Raw genomic sequence first — 21,826 nt, 5'->3', positions numbered from 1 at the left:
TTTCTGTAGAGTTCGCAATCCCAAGAGAAGCAGGGCTAGCCTAATGATACTGGCATTACAGTGCAACCTCAAAAATTCAAATATCTATTTTGAACACATCAAAAGTTCTAATGCCATAATTTATGAAATAACTGCCAATTTCATTTTCCAAAATTGGCTCCAAAATTAAATTACTGCTGAAACAAGAAGATTGACGTCTACACTTAGCCTGGTACTAATATATTGTGATTCAGTTGAAATATTCATATTTCACTGTAATTGTGGCTTCGTAAAAGTGTCCTAGTCATAGGTTACTGATTAGTGTGGTGGTGTTAAAAAAGTATGCACATAACAATCCAGCTGCAATTAGATAGGATGCACACATGATTTGAGATGATTGTGGTGATGGAAATATGACCAAGTATGATGTAAAAACATGGTAAAGTACAGTAATACTGTATTCAGAAGTTCTGTAAGTTACAGACTGAAGCTAGAGTAAATAACTGTCTTTGCTCATGTTCTTTGTCATGAGGTGAAACACGACATTATACAACATTACAAAGCATTGTGATTAGATTCTAAAGTTCCATGACGAGTGTAACCGCGATAAATGTCCCTTAACCATGTAGCTGCATTTGTCCGATGTCATTGGCTGATGATTTGTACTCACATTTAACAAAGCATAATTGCAGGTAGGTAGCAGCCTCATAATACATTTCTTTTAGATATATGTCACTGTTAAAGTGCAGTGTAATGAATATTTGAGCTGTTTATCATGTAACCTCACAGTAATTATTAACCTGTCATTTTTTCCATGCTTCACACACGCACTCACTCACACATGCATGGACACACTCCATTGCTGTTAAGGATATTGATGTTGATACAAAATTGCAATAGTACAGACCACGACAGGTGTGCATTGTTATTAATAACCATATATAAACGGTTTACTAAGCAATATCCACCCACTACCTAAGAAAGGAAGTTCCTCTGACCCCTCTGATTACAGACCAATAGCTGTCACATCTTCTCTTGGTAAGGTATTTAAAACTTTAATGAATAAGCACATAGTCAAACATCTTGAATCCAACAACTTAATTAGTGAGAGAGAGTATGGTTTTTGCCATGAAAGATCTACCATTGACATACTCAATCTCCAGACTCATACCATCCATCAATCAATCGACCTACATGGAGAAACTCATGCAGTAGCCCTTGATATTTCTAAGGCTTTCAACAAAGTATGGCATCATTTCCTGTTGTCCAAACTCCCTTGCTATGGACTAAAGTCTTTTGTACCTTTGATTTCCTCATACCTCACTGACAGAAAAATAAGAGTAAAAGTAGATGCTGTATATTCCAATTTCCACTCTATTGACGCTAGCGTGCCGCAGGGATCAGTTCTGGCACCAACCCTGTTCCAGGTTCATATTAATGATCTCTTATCTGTCCTCCACAGTCCCATCCATTCTTATGCAGATGACTCAACATTTCATAGTTCATTCACACTCAGACACCCATTTACAAAGTCTGAGATCTCTTAACTCTCAACTCAGTACAGCCATCTCCATAAATCAAGATTTATCTACGATCAGTGAATGGGGACAAAACAACCTTGTCTCATTTAATGCCAGTAAAACTAAATACAATATACAATTTACTAATAGACAGGTATTGCCAGATTCGTATATTACCTTCAGTGCTACAAATATTCCCATCTCCGAAAGTTTTGAAATTCTCGGTGTCTCACTTACCAATGCCCTCAGCTGGACCTCTCATGTCAGATCACTTGCTAAAACCGCCTCAAAGAAACTTGGATTATTGTACAGAGTCCGTAACTTCTTCACTGTTGAGCAGTTAGCTATAATTTATAAGAGTCATGCGCACTCTCAGCTTGAATACTGCTCAACCTTGTGGAATGGATGTGGAGAGGTTGCATTAAAACAACTAGACAAAATTCAGAACAAAGCTGTTAGAATTATTAATAACCCTGCTACTACTACTAAACAACCTCCCCTACTAGTAAGAAGGAATGTTGCCTCCCTTGCATTATTTTACAGATATTTTTATGGCAAATGCTCAGATGAAATTGCATCCATTGTGCCACCTCTCCATGCCTTCCCTCGTGCTACACGGGCATCTGGTAGTGCTCATGACTGGAATGTCACTCAGCCATATTGCAGAACTTCTGCCTATCAGAATTCTTTCATTTCTCAAACTGCATCTCTCTGGGAACTCGCTTCCCCAAAGTTGTTTCCTTCAAAACTTCAACCTACAGCTGTTCAAGTCTGACTGTTACAGATATTTTATGAACAGAGGACACCAATAATCTGGTGTATGGATTAGTTTTTTTTTATTCATTTGTTTTTCCTTCCTCTGTTCCATTATTAAAAAAAAAAAAAAAAAAAATCTGTGGGTTACTGTGCACACATGTAGATCAATGACTTCATCTCACCAGATGCATTGGTAGGTTAGAAATAAAAATCAGCTATCTCCTGCTAATGAAAGCAGGATGGTGAGATGAGTATATTTATGTATTTCCACTTACAGTAAATAAATTAATGCAAAATTATTTTCCCTTACAACTTTTTGGTGGATCTTACAGTATGAATATAGCTGCAAAATGTTTTGAAAAGTAGAGAAGTGGGCATACAGAATGTGAGGAGAGGTAAAATATATATATATATATATATATATGTATATATATATATATATATATATATATATGATTAATAGAGAGTTTGGGAGTGTGTGTAAGAAACGGAATCTCAAGGTGAATGTAGGGAAGAGTAAAGTTATGGACTTCGAAAGAAATGAGGTCTGAATGCACAGTGAGGTTGGATGATGATGAAATGGAAAATGCAAGTGCATTTAAGTACTTGGGAAGTGTGAGGAATAAGAATGGAATTTTGGAGGTTGAAGTGCTTGGAAACATACAACAAGGAAGAAAGGTTGCAGGTTCTTTGAAAGCAGTGATAAGAAAAAGAGAAGGGAGCGTGGAAGTAAAATAGTTGCAGCATGATAATACTGTATTGTGATACCAACTCTGTCATATGGAAGCAAAGCTTGGACTATGTTGGAAGGACACAAATCAAGAATGAGACAAGTGGAAATGAGTTATTTGAGAGGAGCATGTGGAGTTACAAGGAGAGACAGATTGACAAGTAAGGAAGTGAAAGAGCATTGTGGTGTGGATGTTAATTTGATAGAGGGTGTTAGGAGAAATACACTGAGGTGGTTTGGCCATGTGGAGAGGTTGGAGAGTGAGAGAGTGTACTGTATGTGAGTGAGGTGGAGGAGGGCAGAGAGAGGAGTAGGCTGAGGATGAGATGGAGGGACAGAGCGGAGAGGTATATGAGAGAGGGGGGTGTGAGCTGGGGAGAGGGCAGGGAAATGGTGGGGGACATGGTTACATGGAGGCAATTTGTTTGTGGCCACCCCTTACGGTAGTAAGGCGTCCAGCAATATAGATAGATTAAACTGTTTATTATTAGCTTGAGTTACAAGAGATAATATAATAACAGTCATGTTATAGAAACTTTGGAATATAGGATTCCTGCCGCAGGTTGGTTAGCCCACATTACCATGGTTATGCCAAAAGTACATCTGCAGTGAACTGTGAGAACAAGACAAGGGTAGCCTGATAAATGATCCTTCTAATGTTCAGATATGAAATTTGGAGGTTGCACTGTATATGCATTAGATGAAAGCAGGGTTGTCATTATTAAAATAAAACTTAAAATCAGGCAATATTAAGTTAATCAGAGAAAAAAATAAATAAGTGATTTTTAGTCAAAATTGAACTGTAAAGGAAATAATATAAAAATTTAGATTGTATTCTTAGTGACTCATAAAAAAAAAAAAATTAACATAAGGATAAAGTCACAATGCTAGGATCAGTTCAGAATTCACTCCTGCCTTTTGAAATGTTGAGACATGACTTTTCAGTTGTAATGGAACTCTCACAGCCTGACGCTAAATGAGAAATGTCAGTTTAGTGTGTTTACTGGATGATATTACTTTTTTGTTGCTCATTTTTCATTTATGGCTGATGAAGTTACTTTTGCACTTAACTTAGATAGCCATCATTACTACCTCAGTGGTCCTTGCAGGGGGACACCTTCACACGATGACACCAGTATAACTGGGCAGGTATGCTGCCTGATTTATACAGTTCATTTACAGGATGGCCCAGCAGGGGCGGTTGTTTGTCTGTGGTTGGTGGGTCTACCCAGCCAGACAGACCTGGGTTAAAGACAACAAGAGAATAAACATCCTTCAACTCTGTCCATATCCTCTGAATGTAGGAGAAAGGCTATGTCAGCCTTCAGACCACTGGATTTTTGTTTTTGTTGATGTGGAGAAGGCCTTTGACAGAGTCCCTTGGGAGGTGGTGAAGTGGGTAATGAAAAAGCTTGGGATCGTGGAGTTGCTGGTTCAGTAATTTTGTATGTGGGTGCTCGTACCCAGGTGAGAGTGAATGGAGATTTGAGTGATGAGTTTTCAGTGAATATTGGTGTGGATCAGGGGTCAGTGTTGAGCCCTTTATTGTTTATCAGGGTGCATGAAGCCCACTCATGTGACTATAGAAATGGACTCTTTTGGGAGATGTTGCATGCTGATGATTTGATGTTGTTTGCAAAGAATGAAAGGGAGACAGAAGAAGGATTTAGGAAGTGGAGAGATGGAATGGGGCACAAGGGATTTGAGAGTAAATGCAGATAAAACAAAGATGATGGTATCTGGGGTAGTAGTAGGTGTTCCCTAGGCAGTCTGGCCGAACAGCTCCGAGTCCCTAAAGAAGGCGATGGCCAAGACCGGGCTTTCCTACAGAGCTCTCATGGAGTGTAGGTTGTGTTGTTGGCATAGGTGATTGTGTGCAGTGCAGTCATCCAGAATGTGCTTAATAGTATGGGGTGCTGTGTTACATTTTGGACAGGCATCAACGATGGAGTCATCCAGCCTCTTCTGGTAGCTTAAGAGGGCTGGATGGTGCCCACATCACAGCCTGACCAGGTGGACCCTATCCTCATGAGGGAGATAGGATTCAGAAGGGTGGATATCAGGAGGCCATGCATGCAGTTGTGTGTTGTCTTTAAGTGACTGAATGGAGCGCGAGCGATTTGAGTGTGGATGTGCTTCTGGAAGCTGGTCTAAGGGGGAAGAGATAACAATATTTGTGTATATCGTGTGCTTGGTTTTGTTTTGATGTTCCTTGGTGTATGTGGATGTGCTGCCATGTAGTGTAGTGGATGTTGTGGGTTTGTGGAGGTTGTAGTGAGGATTTTGGTGTCTCTCATGTCTAGATGATCCTTGACTTTGAGGACTTTGGTTTCTTGATGTAGGTAGTCTATGGGTGTTTAGCTGTGCAGCCTGTGATCATTTTTAGGGCCTTGTTCTGTATGGTGTGTAGAGTGTTGTAGTGTGTTTTAGTGAGGTTAGGAGCCCAAGCAGGGCTTGCATAATTTATCACTGAACATATATATTGTTTGTATACTTTGGTGGTGATTTCTTTGTTTGTGTCCTAATGTTGTATGGGCAAATGACCTCAAGGCATTGGTTCTTGGTGTTAGTTTATTTTTAATGTTTGTGATGTGTTGTTTAAATGACACTGATGTATTGTATGTTACACTAAGGATTTTGGGTGTATGTGTGTGTGGTAGAGGAGCTTTGTTTATGGTGAGGTGTGGAATGTGACTATGTTCTGCTGTCCAGTTTGTGAGAAGGGTCACTGTAGATTTGGCTGGGGCTATTTTGAGCCTGTTTGTGGTGAACCATTCGTGTAGTGTGTTGAGGTAACGTTGGAGGATGTGTGCAGCTGTGTTTGCATTCTGGTGTGAACATGTAAGTGTTATATCATCTGCATAGGAAGCTATGTGTATCTGTGGTGTGTGGGGTGTGGGTATGTCGTGCATGTATAGGTTAAAGAGTGTAGGGGACAAAACAGATCCTTGGGAGACGCCGTTTGTGAAGTTTCTGATGTTCGAACACTGACCGGCAAATGTTACATGTGCACATCTGCCTGCTAAGTAGTTTGCCTGCCATCTTTTTTGTTACTGTACATGTTTGTGTTGAATATTTTGCTTGTGAGTATGTCACGGGGGATGGCATCAAAGGCTTTGCTAGTGTCTAGTGTGATTAAGAGTGTTCTGTGTGGTTGCCTAGCTGAATTCATGCCATCAAAAACTCTCTGTGTAAGACCTGTAAGAAGTGTGTTTGTGGAGTGTAGTGGCCTTATACCATGTTGTGATAGGGCTAGGGGGGATGTGAGGTGTAACTAGTTGTAGTACCAGCCGTTCAGTGACTTTAGAGGGGGTGCAGAGGAATGTGATGGGGCGATGTGAGGAGGGTAACATGGGCTCTTTGTTGGGTTTGGGGATAGTGATGATAATGCAGTGCTTCCAGATGTTGGGTATTATGTTGTGTGAGTAGTTGTAGTTTGATATACTGGTGAGTGCTTGTATGCCTTGTGGTCCAAGGTGTTTAAGGTGAATGTTGCTGATGTCTGGTCCACAGGCAAATGAGGCCTTAAGGTTGCTAATGATTTGCTTCATCTGGTTGTAAGTGAAAGGTGTGAAGTCTGGGTGTTTGGGGAACTGTCTCTTACGTTGGATGATATGTCGGTCGTCATGATGGGGGTTTAGATGGCTGACATGTGAAAAGTGATTGGTGAGAGTGTTTGCTTGTTTTATGTTTGAAGGTATGTTGTCTGTTGTTGTGATGGCAGCGTGTGATTGTGTAGTGTTGCTGTTGGAGAGTGTGATGCTGTTTAGTGTTTTGTAGAGTTTGCTGGTGTTTGTTTTTTGGTCAGGTGTTTGGAAATAATTATTCTAGTTTAGTGTTTGCTGTTCTGATATTTTATTGTTTATTTGAGTGTTGAGTTCTTGTATTTGTTGTACGGTGTCTTGTGTATGGGGTGTTGGGGAGTGTGGTAGTGTGTCCCGTTTACTGATGAGGCCTTGAATTTCTGGTGTGAAGTTGGGGTTGTGTCTCTTTCTGTTGCCCCTAGGGATGTGTCTTTTGTCGGCATTTTGTATAATTGTATTGAAAGTGCGCACTGCGGTGTTGATGATTGTGGTGGATGTACTATTTAATGTTTCAAAATGTTGTTCTGTTTCAGTTGTGAAGGCCTCCTAGTTGGCTCTCTTATAATTAGTGTATGTGTATCTGTTGCCAGCTGGGGTGATTCTGCTTTTGGTAGTGATGATGATTGGGAGGTGATCAGATCCAAGTGTTTTGATTGCTCTCCAGGATGTTGTGGGAGTGAGGTTTGGGAAGCAAAAGGTGATGTCTGATGATGATGGGAGGGAGAGGGCTTGATGTGGGATATGGGTATGTTGATGTAGGTTATTCAGTATGAAAAAATGATCTGTTTGGGATTGTAGGTCCAGCCCTCTGTCTGTGTCAGGGTTGGTGTTGGTGTTGGCATTGGTGTTAGTGTTGGTACTGTCAAAGAGGAGGGAGAGTGGCCATGTGAGGTTTGCCACAAGAGCATGGGAAGTAATTCCACCTTGTGTAGTCTTTGTGATAAGTGGTTGCCTAAGAGATGTAGTGGTATTAGATAACACGGAATTCATATGTGCGGTGTGTTGGGAAGAATATGTGAAGATTGTCAGGCGTGATAGGATTGATCTTGCTGGTGAGTCTTTCGAATGTGTGGAAGAGTTTTGTTATCTGGGAGACATGTTATGTGCTGGAGGTGGGCCAGGAGCTAGCCATGTGGCTAGAGTGAGAAATGGTTGGAAGAAGTTCAGGGAGCTGCTGCCACTCTTGACATTTAGATGGCTCTCCCTTCGTGCAAAGGGATCTTTGTATGTGGCATATATTAGGAGTTTAATGCGGTATGGTATTGAGACCTGGGCAGTAAGGGAAGAGGATATATGCAGGCTCAAATGTGCAGAAATGACAGTGATTATAGTAGCCGCAGCGAGAAATGAACGCTGTGGTGGGGCAGCCGGTCATCTGGGGATTCCCCCACTGTAGCCATATCCTCATGTCACCGACCATAGAGGTAGGATGTCACCGACCATCGGCCACCGCTGCAGCCCCGCTCCATGATCCTTACCCTGTGTCTCTGGCTTTCTCTTTCTCTTTCGGTTTCTATATAAACTGCTGTATTTCCGAAACTAATTATGAAATTATTATGACTTTTGTTCCACACCACCTTTGAGGTAAAAATCAAGGAGAGTTTTCTGTATAAAGGTTTCCCCCCCCTTGTCTGAGGGCAGGTCAGTTCTGGCGAGTGTATAATTATAGGTCAGGCGGAGGTATCGGCACGGCCGCACTCCCCCGCTCATATGCCACATTTAGGAGGGGGGGGAAACCTTTATACAGAAAACTCTCCTTGATTTTTACCTCAAAGGTGGTGTGGAACAAAAGTCATAATAATTTCATAATTAGTTTCGGAAATACAGCAGTTTATATAGAAACCGAGAGAGAAAGAGAAAGCCAGAGACACAGGGTAAGGATCATGGAGCGGGGCTGCAGCAGTGGCTGATGGTCGGTGACATATAAATATGGCTACAGTGGGGGAATCCCAGGTCATCCCGGCTGCCCCACCACAGCGTTCATTTCTCGCTGCGGCTACTATAGATGGATATGCTGTGCATCCTTGAATGCGAGGCCTGGGAGGTCTAGGTTTACAATGGAAGAGTTAAGAGGAAGGATGGGATGAGTGAATTGGTGTTGTGATGAGGAAAGGTAGATTGAGATGGTTTAGACATATGGAGAGGATGAAGGATGACAATTAGATGCAGAAAGTGGGAAGATTGATTATTAGGGGTAGGGTTGTGGGGGGTAGACCAAAGAAGACCTGGGATGAGGTCATAGAGTATGACCTCAGGGATAAGGGACTTAATACGGGGTCTCCCAGAGATCGAGCAGCATGGAAAGCTGCTGTTAGGTGACCCAGGCCAACGCATGGAAGCATGTTGGAACCGTTATAAATTAAATGAAACGATAAGCCAGGAGCCACAACATTACCTTATTATATTAGATGAACTGTGTTTAAGTGGGTACTGTGGCTTTAGTAATGATTAACATTTACATAGCTACTACTTTGTGATGCTTCCCGGAGGCATTTCACTCAGTTCTATAAACTGGATAAATTGACTCATTTTGTGATCATCTGATTATATTTAATTTTAATGATAATAATTTTAATGTGAAAATATTTTTAAAATTTTTATTTTTTTTTTTAAATCCAACTCGGGTTAAAAGAAGCTGAGTAAGAAAGTAGGAGGGTGGGATTATTAGGACATAAGATGATCAGGAGACTAGAGACCATTTTGGTATAATTTGACAGCTGGTACATTCAGCTGTGTGCCATAAATTTGTCTTAACCCTTCGTATGCCATGTGGGGTCAGATTGACCCCAACACATTTTTTAAATGATACCATTCAGCCACATGTTGTTTTAGGGATCTGGTGAATCATGACTTTGGCCAGTGAATAAGCACACAACATTTGAGTGGAAAGCCTTACAGTTCAGGGGTTAGGAGGACGCAAACTTCATTTGGGATCATCTGGTACCCCACTTAGCATTCCTTGTAACTTTTTTTTTTTTTTTTTTTTTTTATAGGTATTATTGACCATGTCACTGAATGTTGAGGTGTTTTACAGTCAGCGGGGAAGAATCGCAGAAGATCCTCCCATTTTTTATGCTGATCATGACACCTGCAGTGATTTATATAATGTTAAAATCATTTAGGGGTTTTCTGATTATAAATAAGTCAGTTTTGCTTGTGTTTATGTTTACTTGATTTGTTTGAATCTATGTTCAGAACAAAAAAGATTGACATATATATTCAGAAAAACCCTGAATGATTTATCATCCATCCATGGATGGATGGATGGTAAATCATTCAGGGTTTTTCTGAATATAAATGTCAATCTTTTTTGTTCTGAACATAGATTCAGCCAAATTTTGTGTCATTTTATTTTCGTATTTTTTTTTATGGTATGTATTTATAACATAATAAATTTATTTTATTATGTTAAGAGCATGCTGAATGAATAAGAATGATGTAACTTAACCCGTTAACTGCTCATGGCGGTTTTTTGGAGGTGTCCGTGGTGCGCAGACATAAGGGTAAAAATGAAATTTCCCAAAGGCCAAATTATGTCTTAGGAATTGAGAGAACTCATGCCAAAGTATATAGTAATGAAATGTAAGCTCAATATTTACCTTGGTAAAGCCATGGATGAACATTGAAGTGTCTGATTCCCTATTGGAATGTATAGTTTTTATTTTCTTTTTTGGTTTCGGTTTTGGTTTTGAAGGCTCAAACATGCTTCCATGGGTTGACCTTGGTCACTACGGCACTATATTCAGAATTCACCTGCGCAGCCAGGGCTGTATTGAGAAGGTGCACTCGGAACAGCCCAGGCTGTATAGAGCAGTTAACGGGTTAAAAATATACGCCACATTATTCATTACATGTGCAAACTTCCTAAAATTTTGAAGAAAATCATAAAAATTGTACTTTCACACACACACACACACACACACACACACACACACACACACACACACAAAAGGGACACTTGGTGGATTGGCTACATATTCTGTGTCCTGGACAACATGTGCACAAAATTTAACATTTGTAAATTTGTACATCTGGCAGAAGTCTAAAGGTTAAGTTTGGGTCTCTCAAGACCCCACATGGCGTTCCAGGTTACGTTTTTTCACCTGGCATACGAAGGGTTACTATGTGAAGGGTCGTGAAGTCCTTTAGTGATGGTCTCAAGCATAGAGGTAGGAGTAGGTAGAGGCGGCATAAGGGATTAACCAAGGGTAGGTCAGTGAAGCCGACAGACCTGACTCGACCAACATGGCGGCGACCCCTTTGACAGCTGTCTGACTTGGTTCTGCTGACCAGGCGCGAGTGTTTTCTTAGTTGCAAACAGAAAAAAATATGTATTATCTTTATTTATTTATTTATCTATATTTGCCTACTAACCTAAAAGGATATAGAAACAACCGTTTATACATTTGAGACTTTATATGGCAACAAATTATTTACTCATGCTTTATTCATAAACCACTAAACAGTACTACCTTATTCATAGCAGTCCTACTCTTGACATTTTTTAAGGCAATATTTCTTGCTGTAAAGCGCTTTCCTGCATAGGAATACCGCACTTGTAAATATGTCTCTGCGACTGCTTTGATAAGTAAGACAAGGTGGTTGTGCAGAGGGTCACTGGCAGACATATGACTTTCTAAAGTGGTGAAGATAAGTTTGTCTTGTAATGTGGATAAAACCTCAAGAACAGCCATAGAGGTAGAAGTGCACAGCAATCTTCTTCAAGTCAAGTAGGTGTTGCCGTGACCTCTTGACTTGACCAATATGGCCGTTTGACAGTTCTCTGGCTTCACCGGAGCCTTCTCACGCCGCCTCTACCCTAATCCTACCTCTGTGGTCTCAAGATACATCCATCCTTGCTATTGGGCTGTATAGATACAATAGTTGAGAAAATTGTGATATATCCATTTATATCCTGATGCCTTAATCATGGAAATCCTGGAGGGGGATGGCCTTGAAAAATATTGGCACCATATCACTCGGTAGGACAGTACTCAGTCATCAGGTAGCCATCCCTTGAATTCCCTGTACCTTCATTCACATAGTTTTCCACCTCAGGGCGCGATAAGAAAGTAAGTGGGGGACTCGAGTGCAACATCTCACTGCCAACGACGGGTGAAGAAGCAATGAAGCGGCTGCTGGCATGCAAGGGAAAGGACCCTTACAGCATCTTGGGGGTGACGCGGGACTGCACTGATGATGATATAAAAAAATACTATAAACGCCAGGCCTTCCTTGTACACCCGGATAAGAACAAGCAACCTGGTGCAGAGGAAGCTTTTAAGATACTTGCACATGCCTTTGAGATAATAGGGGAACCGGTAAGTGTTACGTATTTTTGCTGGTTTGGTGGATACTTTTGCATGTTTACTGATGTCAGAGAGTAATTTATGATGCACTTGTTCAGTCTTGACAAAAGTCATGCTTTTAGCTCATTTGATGACTAGGTATAATCAGATTGGAGGATAAATTTGGCTATACTAATTTTGTTCTAGTAAGGCCTAGAAGCCACACCCATTTTGTGTGGCTGAAAACAGCTCATTGGTCCATACAAAATGTTCGTGCAGCTGCCCATTTATTTGTATTAAATGAGTTGACAGTTCATAAACAGACCAGATTTTCTGTACAGTAATGTTAATTATCAGGAGTATAACAGTGCAGATTATTTCAAGGCATTAGCACATTAGAGAGGATATCTATCTATCTATATACCTAGGCTGCTTTACCCAAGGAAAGGGAGGTAGTCGAGACAGGACAACACACTCCCAATTTACTCATCCAGTCAAACACATTCATTCGCATCTTAGCCCCAAAGGGGAGAAGGGACAGATCCTCACCGCACCACACCGCACGAGGGTCAACTGCGCAGTGCAATCAGTGACAACCGCATCAGGGCCCAACAGAAGAGCTGGTTTACCCCTGCCCCGTCATAACAGACCCATCCCCTTACTCGCACCTGACCTGATCAGCTGATCAGACCAAATGCGGGAGAATATCCCCTCAGGGCTGCATCATCATTTATTCATTCATAAATTCTCTCCATTCGTTTCTATCATGCACAGCCACTCTTCCTTGCTCAACAGACATCCCTCTCGCATCCAACACTCTCTTCACTCTGTCCATCCATCCTATTCGTGGTCTTCGTCTCAGTCTTACACCTTTCGCATCAGATCTATGGTCGTACCATTCTTAACTGGCAGTTTGGGTGGGGCACGAACCTCTGTACAGTGTTGCCACATTTTCCATACTCGCGATGCCTCTCTCTCTCTCTCTCTCTCTCTCTCCTGGGGGGAGATGTGCATCACCCTAGGGAATTTTGTTTCTTTTGTGTCTTATAAACCTGTGCTTTCATTTCTTTATTTTGTTTTTTATTATATTATTGTTTTACATATGACGCCAGATGACCTCGGTGTTGCGGCACCTTGATTTGTTTTCATTCAATCATTCTCGCCCTCCTTCCTTCCCTCCCTTCATCTTTCCCTCAGCTTGACAGTGCACTCAACACTGCCCCTTGCCTGCCTTCTCTCTCTCTCTCTCTCTCTCTCTCTCTCTCTCCTGGGGGAGATGTGCTTCACCCTTGGGAATTTTGTTTCTTTTATGAGTGACTTATAAACTTGTGCTTTCATTTCTTTATTTTGTTTTTATTATATCTAATTATGTTTAGAAATATTATTGTTTTACATATGACGCCAGATGACCTCGTTGTTGTGGCGCCATGATTTGTTTTAATTCAATCACTCTCTCCCTCCTTCGTTCCCTCCCTTCCTCCATCTCTCACTCAGCTGCACTCAACACTGCCCCTGGTCTGCCTTCTCCCCCCCCCCTCTCTCTCTCTCTCTCTCTCTCTCTCTCTCTCTCGTCTGTGGTATTTTAGGATACATTTTGGTTATTTTCTTGTACTTTATAATGTACAAATTGTAAATTTGACTTTATTTCCACACCACCCAGGAGGTAAAAGTCTTGGTGCATTTTTTTTTTTTTTAAAGAGGTGTCCCCAAACAGGCCTATTCCACTATCCCTCACAGATGACCAGGTCGGACTGGGTGTGTGTGTGAGTGTTGCCTCTCACGAGGGTTTAATGTATATATTTTTTTTACTAAGAAATTGGCATATTTTTGCTTATATTCCTGCACATTATCTTATAATCATAATTGTGACATTATTACCAACCCCAGAAATACAGTAACAGCCAATAAAAGTGACTACTTTTTTTTTTAAAGCAACGCTGTAAAATAATTATGCCACATTTCTGTATTGCCGTATAAATATTTTACACATAATAAGTTTAATGTTCTTTCATATATTATAATACACACGTTACCATTATATTCTTATGTGTTTATCTTATTGTGATGCCTATTACATATATCAGAGCCATTCACATAGCAGGTATGGAACATGTGGCAACATTGTACAGAGGTTCGTGCCCCACACAAACCGCCACTTAAGAATGGTATCACCATAGTTATCTTTTTCACCAATCGCTCATTATCCATTCTCTCCATGTGCCCAAACCATCGCAACACCCTCTGCTCAACTTGATCAGCCATCTCCCAAACAACTCCAGTTCTCCTTCACACTTCATCATTTCTCACTCGATCCATACACATCACTCCAGTCTCCACACATACTCCTCAGACGCCTGATCTCCATTACATTCAAACTTTTCCTCTCTGCTACACCCATATTCCATGTTTCAGCCCCATATAATGCAGTCGGTACCACAACACCCTCATACAGCCTTCTCTTTACATCCGTTCTAAGCGAACGACATTTAACCCGTTAACTGCTCTATACAGCCTGGGCTGTTCCGGGTGCAACTGCTCAATACAGCCCTGGCTGCGCAGGTGAATTTCGAATATAGTGCCATGGTGACCAAGGCTGACCCATGCAAGCATGTTTGAGCCTTCAAAACCGAAACTGAAACAGAAAACGAAAAAGAAAACGAAAACCATACATTCCAATAGGGAATCAGACACTTCGATGTTCATCCATGGCTTTACCAAGGTAAATATTGAGCTAATATTTCATTACTATATACTTTGGCATGTGTTCTCTCAATTCCTAAGACAAAATTTGGCCTTTTGGAAATTTTATTTTTACCCCTATGTCTGCGCACCACGGACACCTCCAAAAAAACGCCATGCGCGGTTAACGGATTAAACACTTGTTTCATTCCTCTCAGCACCTTTCCTACTTCATTCATTCTAAACTTCATTTCTACATCTATTCTTCCATCCACAGCAGCATATACAGTATATATATACCTGTATGTATATATATAGATAGATAGATGTATATATATATATATATATATATATATATATATATATATATATATATACATCTGTCTATTTATCTATCTATTGCCAGACGCCTCAATCCCGTTTGGGGTGGCCACAAACAAATCACCTCCAAGTCGCCCTGTCTCCCGCCATTTCACTGCCTGGCTCCAAACTCACACCCCCCTCTCTCATATACATATATATATATATATATATATATATATATATATATATATAGTCAATTCTCATAAATCGCAGCAATTTGGGTCTCTACTTTGGCCAACCCGCCCACACAGCACCCTACCTACACCTATCTAGGCACCATCAAACAAACGTACAAATTTAGGAATATTCAGTGCATGTATTAACCTGTTAACTGCGCATGGCGGTTTTTTGGAGATGTCCGTGGTGCGCAGACATAGGAGTAAAAATGAAATTTCCCAAAGGCCAAATTATGTCTAGGAATTGAGAGAACTCATGCCAAAGTATATAGTAATGAAATATTAGCTCAATATTTACCTTGGTAAAGCCATGGATGAACATTGAAGTGTCTGATTCCCTATTGGAATGTATGGTTTTCGTTTTCTTTTTCGGTTTCGGTTTTGAAAGCTCAAACATGCTTGCATGGGTCGGCCTTGGTCACCATGGCACTATATTAGAAAATCACCTGCGCAGCCAGGGCTGTATTGAGCAGTTGCACTCGGAACACCCCAGGCTGTATAGAGCAGTTAATGGGTTAAATAGAAATAAGCAATGGTAAGGGATCTCACCTTAATCCTATGACAAAATTGCTTAAGTGAATGGAGTGGGGTGGTGTTGGGAAGAACTTAGAACCTCTCAGCATGAGGTGGGGGTGCTCCCTCATGCTGTTCTCCCTTCTTCAGCTCCTCTGCCTCCCTCAGGAAGCCCTCAAAGTCTGTCTCAGAGATGACAGATGCTACATCATCCACGTCCTCAGTGTGTGAAGGGCCAGGCTGTGGTTCAGGCTCAGCTTCTGCCCTTACCCGGGCAAAATAGTGGGTGTTGAGTTCCTGATGTCTCTCATTAACTCTGCAATTATGCAAGCCCTTGTAAAAATGCACAGCTTTTTCTAGATAACCAATACTCTCACTACACCTTTCCTCATCACGTTCAATGGATTTCACAATCTCCTTGGCCAAGTCTACGTAAACAAGCAAATCACTGAGCTCGTTCATAGAAGGCCCGCCACGTTCTTGCACATTCACTTCACTCACTTCACGGTTAGTCTGCCTTTCCAAGTGCTCGTCGTCTTGTATAACAGCCTCCACGACAGCCTCAGCATCATCACCCATCTCAGTAATCACATCCATTATGTCACTAGCTGACACTTCACAGCCTGGCAGATTCCGAGCCAGTTGAACAACAGCCTGTACGTTGTCCTCTACACCCTGAGTTGGTGCGTCTTCACTCGTGAGGTTAGGCAGGAGAAAGCGCCAGGCACGTGCAATTGTTGCAACACTAAGCTTGCCCCACGCCTCTAGTAGTGCGTCGATAGAGTCCTTGATGTTAAATTTCCTCCAGAACTGGTATGCAGACAACACCTCCCAACGTTCTCCGTGGTCAGGCTCAACAACACCCACCTCTGCGTCGCTGTCGCTGCTGTCTGCCATGATCTTTCTCAACAACTTCCGCTCCGGTGCATCGTTGATGACAGCTGAGGTAAACTGGCGATAAAATAACTGGGTGTAAAACAGCTTCATGTTCACTATTATCTCCTGGTCAAGTGGCTGGAGAAGAGAGGTGGTGTTGGGTGGGAAGAACATAACTTTGATGCTGGGGTGGCGTGAGGTTAGGGCTTGTGGGTGAGCGGGAGCATTGTCCATGAGCAGCAGCACTTTGAATGGCACTTTAACACTCTTGCAGTGAGCCTTCGCATCCTCGACAAATCTGTCAAACAAGTCCATGACTAAGGCTGTAGTAGCCCATGCCGTAGCCTGCTGACGCCAATACACCCCTGACTGATCCATGTCTTTGAGGTTGTGGAAGGCGCAGGGTTTTCTTGTCTTATTAATAATGAAAGGCTTCATCTTGAATATTCCCTTGGCATTGGTGCAAAAAATGACTGTGTAGCGCCCCTTGTCGAGCTTCCTTCCCCGGTCCGGTCGGTGTTGACATGGGATGTACGTGGTGCTAGGCAGCTACTTCCACTGGAGTCCAGTCTCATCCATGTTGAAAACAGTTTCTGCCATATAACCCCCCTCCACCAAAACTCCCTGGAGGACGGTCAGAAAGTCCTCTGCCACGGCCGCGTCAGCAGATGCTCTCTATCCTGTCGTGTGCACGTTCTTCAGGCGCTTTCTTGTCTGAAAGTTAGCCAACCACCCATGGCTAGCATGGAAGGGCTTAAGGGGGTTGATACCGAGCCGTTGACTTGCCAATTTGTGAAAACTCTTAGCCTTCTCCCTGATGACTGAGCCGTCGACTGGAATACTCTTCCTTGCCTGCCTCAGGACGAACATCTTCAGACATCTTTCTGTCCAAATTACTGCTTCGTCTCTGCACCGCACCCGGCCATCAATGAGCCCAGTCCCGTAAGCCTTGATGCCCTTCTTCACCTTCTCCCTGTTCTTGTAGATCGTCCTTATGGTCGACTCATTATTCCCAAATTCTTTTGCCAGCTTTGAAAACTTCTCTCCCTTCTCAACACGACGAATGAGCTCCAAACGTTAACTGTACGACAACGGCGGCAGCTTCTTGACGCCATATTGTTTAGAGCGCTTCATCGGGCAGTCAGGAGGGGCCATGGCAGGTAGGAGGCGGGGGGAAGTTGCACAAAAAAGGCAGGTAGCTCTCGCACTCCATGGTGATGGTCTGTAGTGTTCAGACTGGCGAGACAACAACAACCTGGTGGCATTAGTAAGCACACATGCCACCAGGGACGCGCAGTGATTGGTTGTTGGGTCGCGATTTTCAGTTTGAATGCCGCAGTTTACAGTTCTCCTCAGAAAAGGCCCACTTGGGTGCCTAGGTCTGCGATTTTCGTGACTTAACAGTGATTTAAGGTTGCCAGCAGTCTGACGGCCACTAAGCTGCAATTTACGAATCCGTGCTGTATGAATACGTGATTTAGGAGGATTGACTGTATATGTGTGTGTACAGTATGTATATATATATATATATATATATATTATATATATGTATTGTTATGGAACAGAGAAAGATAATGTACACTTTAAGTGAGAATACTAAAAATCACTACTGTCCCGTAAAGTTCCAGGTTCAAAACAAAAGAGTTAGGTAAAATTACAAGTTAAAGTTTAATGCTCAAACTAACAACAAAACATTCAGGACTCATAAGGATAATGTAATGGCAAAAAACAGGTTAAATATATGGTTAACTGCAATAGCCTCTATTAACACGAAATTAGCAAGAGTAAATTTATCTAAGTCAGCTCTGATAAAATGAAAATACACTGGGTTATGCTCAGTTAATGCAATATAAATTATTACAGATACAAACTATTATTAATGATGGCTGACAAAGAACCTCACATGAATTACAAAAACTTCACTAGGCCCAAGAACTAACCTTATGCTACACAGTACAAGAAAAAATGCAACAACAGTTATACTCAAATTACACACAGCTGCTAGATGGCTGGAGACTTCCTGAGAAACTCACAATAATAATAACTGTACAGGGGAGGACAGAGATGTGAACAAAATGAGGAGTAGATCTAAGTGGCAATGATGCAGAGACTGAGCTCATTATATAGGGGCCGGCAGAGCTTGATACAACTTGTAAGAAGGACGCGCAAATGAAGCCATGGGGACAAAGAGCTGAAAATCCCGCACTGAACAACAGAAAGGACGACTTACTCTACTATAACGGTAGAAGGGGGGGACTGAGGCAGAACACGCTCGTGATCAAACATGCAGCATACTGTGCGTTAAAATTACACAAAGGATGATGAAATCATAGGCTATGTAACACCTCCCCACAAAGAAAAAGAAATTTACAAAGGAAATTTCTTATTACTCTAAAACAATCTGTCTAAAGTCTAGATAAGCAATCTGCAATAACATTTTCTTTCCCCTTGACATGCTGTATGTCTAATGAATACTCCTGAAGAAGTAGACCCCATCTTGTCAATCTCTGATTTTTATCTTTAAACTTACTAAGGAATTTCAGTGGGTTATGATCGGTATAAATGACTATGGGGTCAAAACCAGAACACAAATAAAATGAAAAATGCTGTAAACCCAAAATCAAGGCCAAAAGCTCTTTCTCAATAGTTGAGTAGTTCTTTTGAGGTGGAGTGAACTTCTTACTATAATAAGATACAGGGTGTTCAATACCCTGATCATCCTCTTGCAGCAAAACAGCCCCAGCTCCTGTATCACTTGCATCAACAGCCATCTTAAAAGGCTTAGCAAAATTTGGAGTAGCGAGCACTGGCTGACTTAATAGGATAGCTTTAAGTTTGTTGAAAGAGGATTCACAGTTATCGGTCCATACAAATTCAACTCCCTTTTTCAGTAGGTCTGTAAGTGGTGATACAAGAATAGAAAAGTTAAGAACAAATCTCCTGTAATAACCTACCATTCCCAAAAATCTTTGTAGCTCTTTCCTACTTTTAGGTCTGGGAAGATCACTTATAACCTGAACCTTAGGTCCTGGCGGTGCAATGTGTCCATCACCAATTACGTACCCAAGGTACTGAACTTTAGCTTGACCAAACTCACACTTTGATAAATTAGCTACAAGATTAGCCTGAACTAAACGCTCAAGTAATTTACTGACATGGCATAGGTGATCTTTCCAGTTGTCACTGAAGATTAATACATCATCAATATAAACAACACACCCTGCCAAACCCTCTGTTACAACATTCATGAGCTTCTGAAATGTGGCTGGTGCATTCTTCATGCCATATGGCATTACAGAACATGCAAAAGTCTTTCCTAGTGTTACAAAACATGAGATCTCCCTAGCACGTTCAGTCATAGGTACTTGCCAGTGTCCCTTTAACAAATCAAACTTACTTATGTACCTAGCCTTTCCGATCTTGTCTACGCAATCTTCCACACGAGGGAGAGGGTAAGTGTCTGTTTTGGTGATCTGATTAACACGTCTGTAGTCGATGCAAAGCCGCTGTGACCCACCTGGCTTAGGGACTAGAGTGACAGGAGAACTTCACTCGCTCTGACAGGGCTCAATCATCTTGTGGTCCAACAGGTAGCCAAGCTCCTTCTGGATGAGAGGAACTTTCACTGGGTTCACACGGTAAGGAGGCAATTTAATTGGCTTTGCGTTTCCAACATCGACATGATGCATCAACACAGTGGTTCTTCCTGGAGTGGCATGGAACACTTGCGGGTACTCCTGCAGTAATGCCGAAAACTCTTGCCTTTCCTCGGGAGGTAGATGAGAAAGCTTAGTCTGGAGATCATTCATGATATCAGGATTCTTCCCCAAACTATCACTCAGGCTCATGCTGCATGGGAGAGCTTCACTTGCAGACTCGGGTGGAACAGCTACAGTGCAGACTGGATTATTTTCGTCCCGCCTGTGATATAACTTTAGCATGTTGATGTGACGTAGTTGCTTGCTCTTTCTACGATCTGGTGTGGCGATGACATAGTTGATATCACTGAGTTTCTTCTCCACGAAATAAGGACCACTAAACTTGGCTTGAAGAGGTTGCCCATGAACCGGTAGCAGAATCAAAACCTGATCTCCTGGCTGAAAGTGGCGTAACCTGGACTTCTTATCATACCAAGTTTTCATCTTCTCCTGAGCAGCTCCTAAATTCTCTCTCGCCAGCTGTAAAGCAGTGGACAGCCGTTCTTTGAACTTCATCACATACTCCAGCAGGTTGACGTCATCTTCCTCCGACAGCCAGCATTCCTTGAGTAACTTAAGGGGTCCTCTTACTTCATGGCCAAACAGTAGTTCAAAAGGTGAGAAGCCCAGTGATTCATTTGGAGATTCTCTTGCGGCAAACACAACAAATGGAAGACCTTTATCCCAGTCTTTTTGATGTTCCAAACAGTATTTCTTGAGCATCGATTTGAGTGTTTGATGATATCTCTCCAACGCTCCTTGGGTCTGGGGATGGTAAGCTGAAGACGTGATCTGGGTGATGCCCAACTCTTTCAGAGACTGCTTGAAAACATTCGACATGAAATTACTTCCCCGGTCTGACTGTACCTCCTTGGGCAGACCAAACTTTGTGAAGAACCCTAGCATTTCCTTAACCACGTTCTTTGCTGAGATATTTCTAAGTGGAATGGCTTCAGGATAACGAGTAGCCATATCAATCAGGGTCAACACATAAGAAAATCCTGAAGAAGTCTTAGGAAGAGGGCCCACAATATCCACCAACACACGGGTGAATGGCGCCTCAAAAGGAGGAATGGGAACTAGAGGTGCAACCTTTTCGGTCCGATTACACTTCCCCACAACTTGACAGGTGTGACAAGACTTACAATACCAGGAAACATCCCTGAAGATACCTGGCCAGTAGAAGTGTTTCAAAATGCGTGCCACAGTCTTCCTCACTCCAAGGTGTCCTGCCAAACTGGAATCATGAGCCACTCTAATGATATCCTGCATACAAACATGAGGGATGACAACTTGATGTACAACCTCCCATTCACAGTCGGCTGATGCTGTTGGGGGTCTCCACTTCCTCATAAGTACTCCTGACTTTACATAATAACAAGTAGAAGCACCGGCTGACTCTTCTTCACTGTAAGCAGTGTTAGCTAGACCTTTCAACTCAGGGTCAGCAACCTGCAACTCAACCAACTCTTGACGAGACAAATTATCAACACTACGGGGTACTGCCTCATTTAGTGAGTGGTCCAAATTAGCAAGAAAAGTGTCAGCTAGGATAACATCATCATCATCATTATCCTCTAAATCACCAGTAACTTTAGACTTAGCCCTAGTGACAGCACATGCAGGGAACACATCAGGGACACCACAATCCTGGGACGCAGCCA

At 42.0% G+C, this 21,826-nt stretch overlaps 1 protein-coding gene across 1 annotated transcript in view; it reads left to right on the top strand.

The window, feature by feature from the left end:
* The window catches only part of LOC145394679 (uncharacterized), a 92,330-nt gene that overhangs the window by 36,950 nt on the left and 33,554 nt on the right, over positions 1-21,826 (top strand). The window contains exon 6 of the mRNA XM_080268454.1: positions 11,628-11,890. Coding sequence (XP_080124580.1) covers positions 11,628-11,890 — 263 coding nt within the window. The remainder of the gene's footprint in view (positions 1-11,627; positions 11,891-21,826) is intronic.

Source organism: Coenobita brevimanus, chromosome 28, assembly GCF_032717465.1.
Source record: "Coenobita brevimanus isolate Jiangsu-jjx chromosome 28, ASM3271746v2, whole genome shotgun sequence".
NCBI lineage: Eukaryota > Metazoa > Arthropoda > Malacostraca > Decapoda > Coenobitidae > Coenobita > Coenobita brevimanus.
The sequence above is the reverse complement of the archived record's forward strand: the minus strand, read 5'-3'. Positions and strand labels throughout refer to the sequence as shown.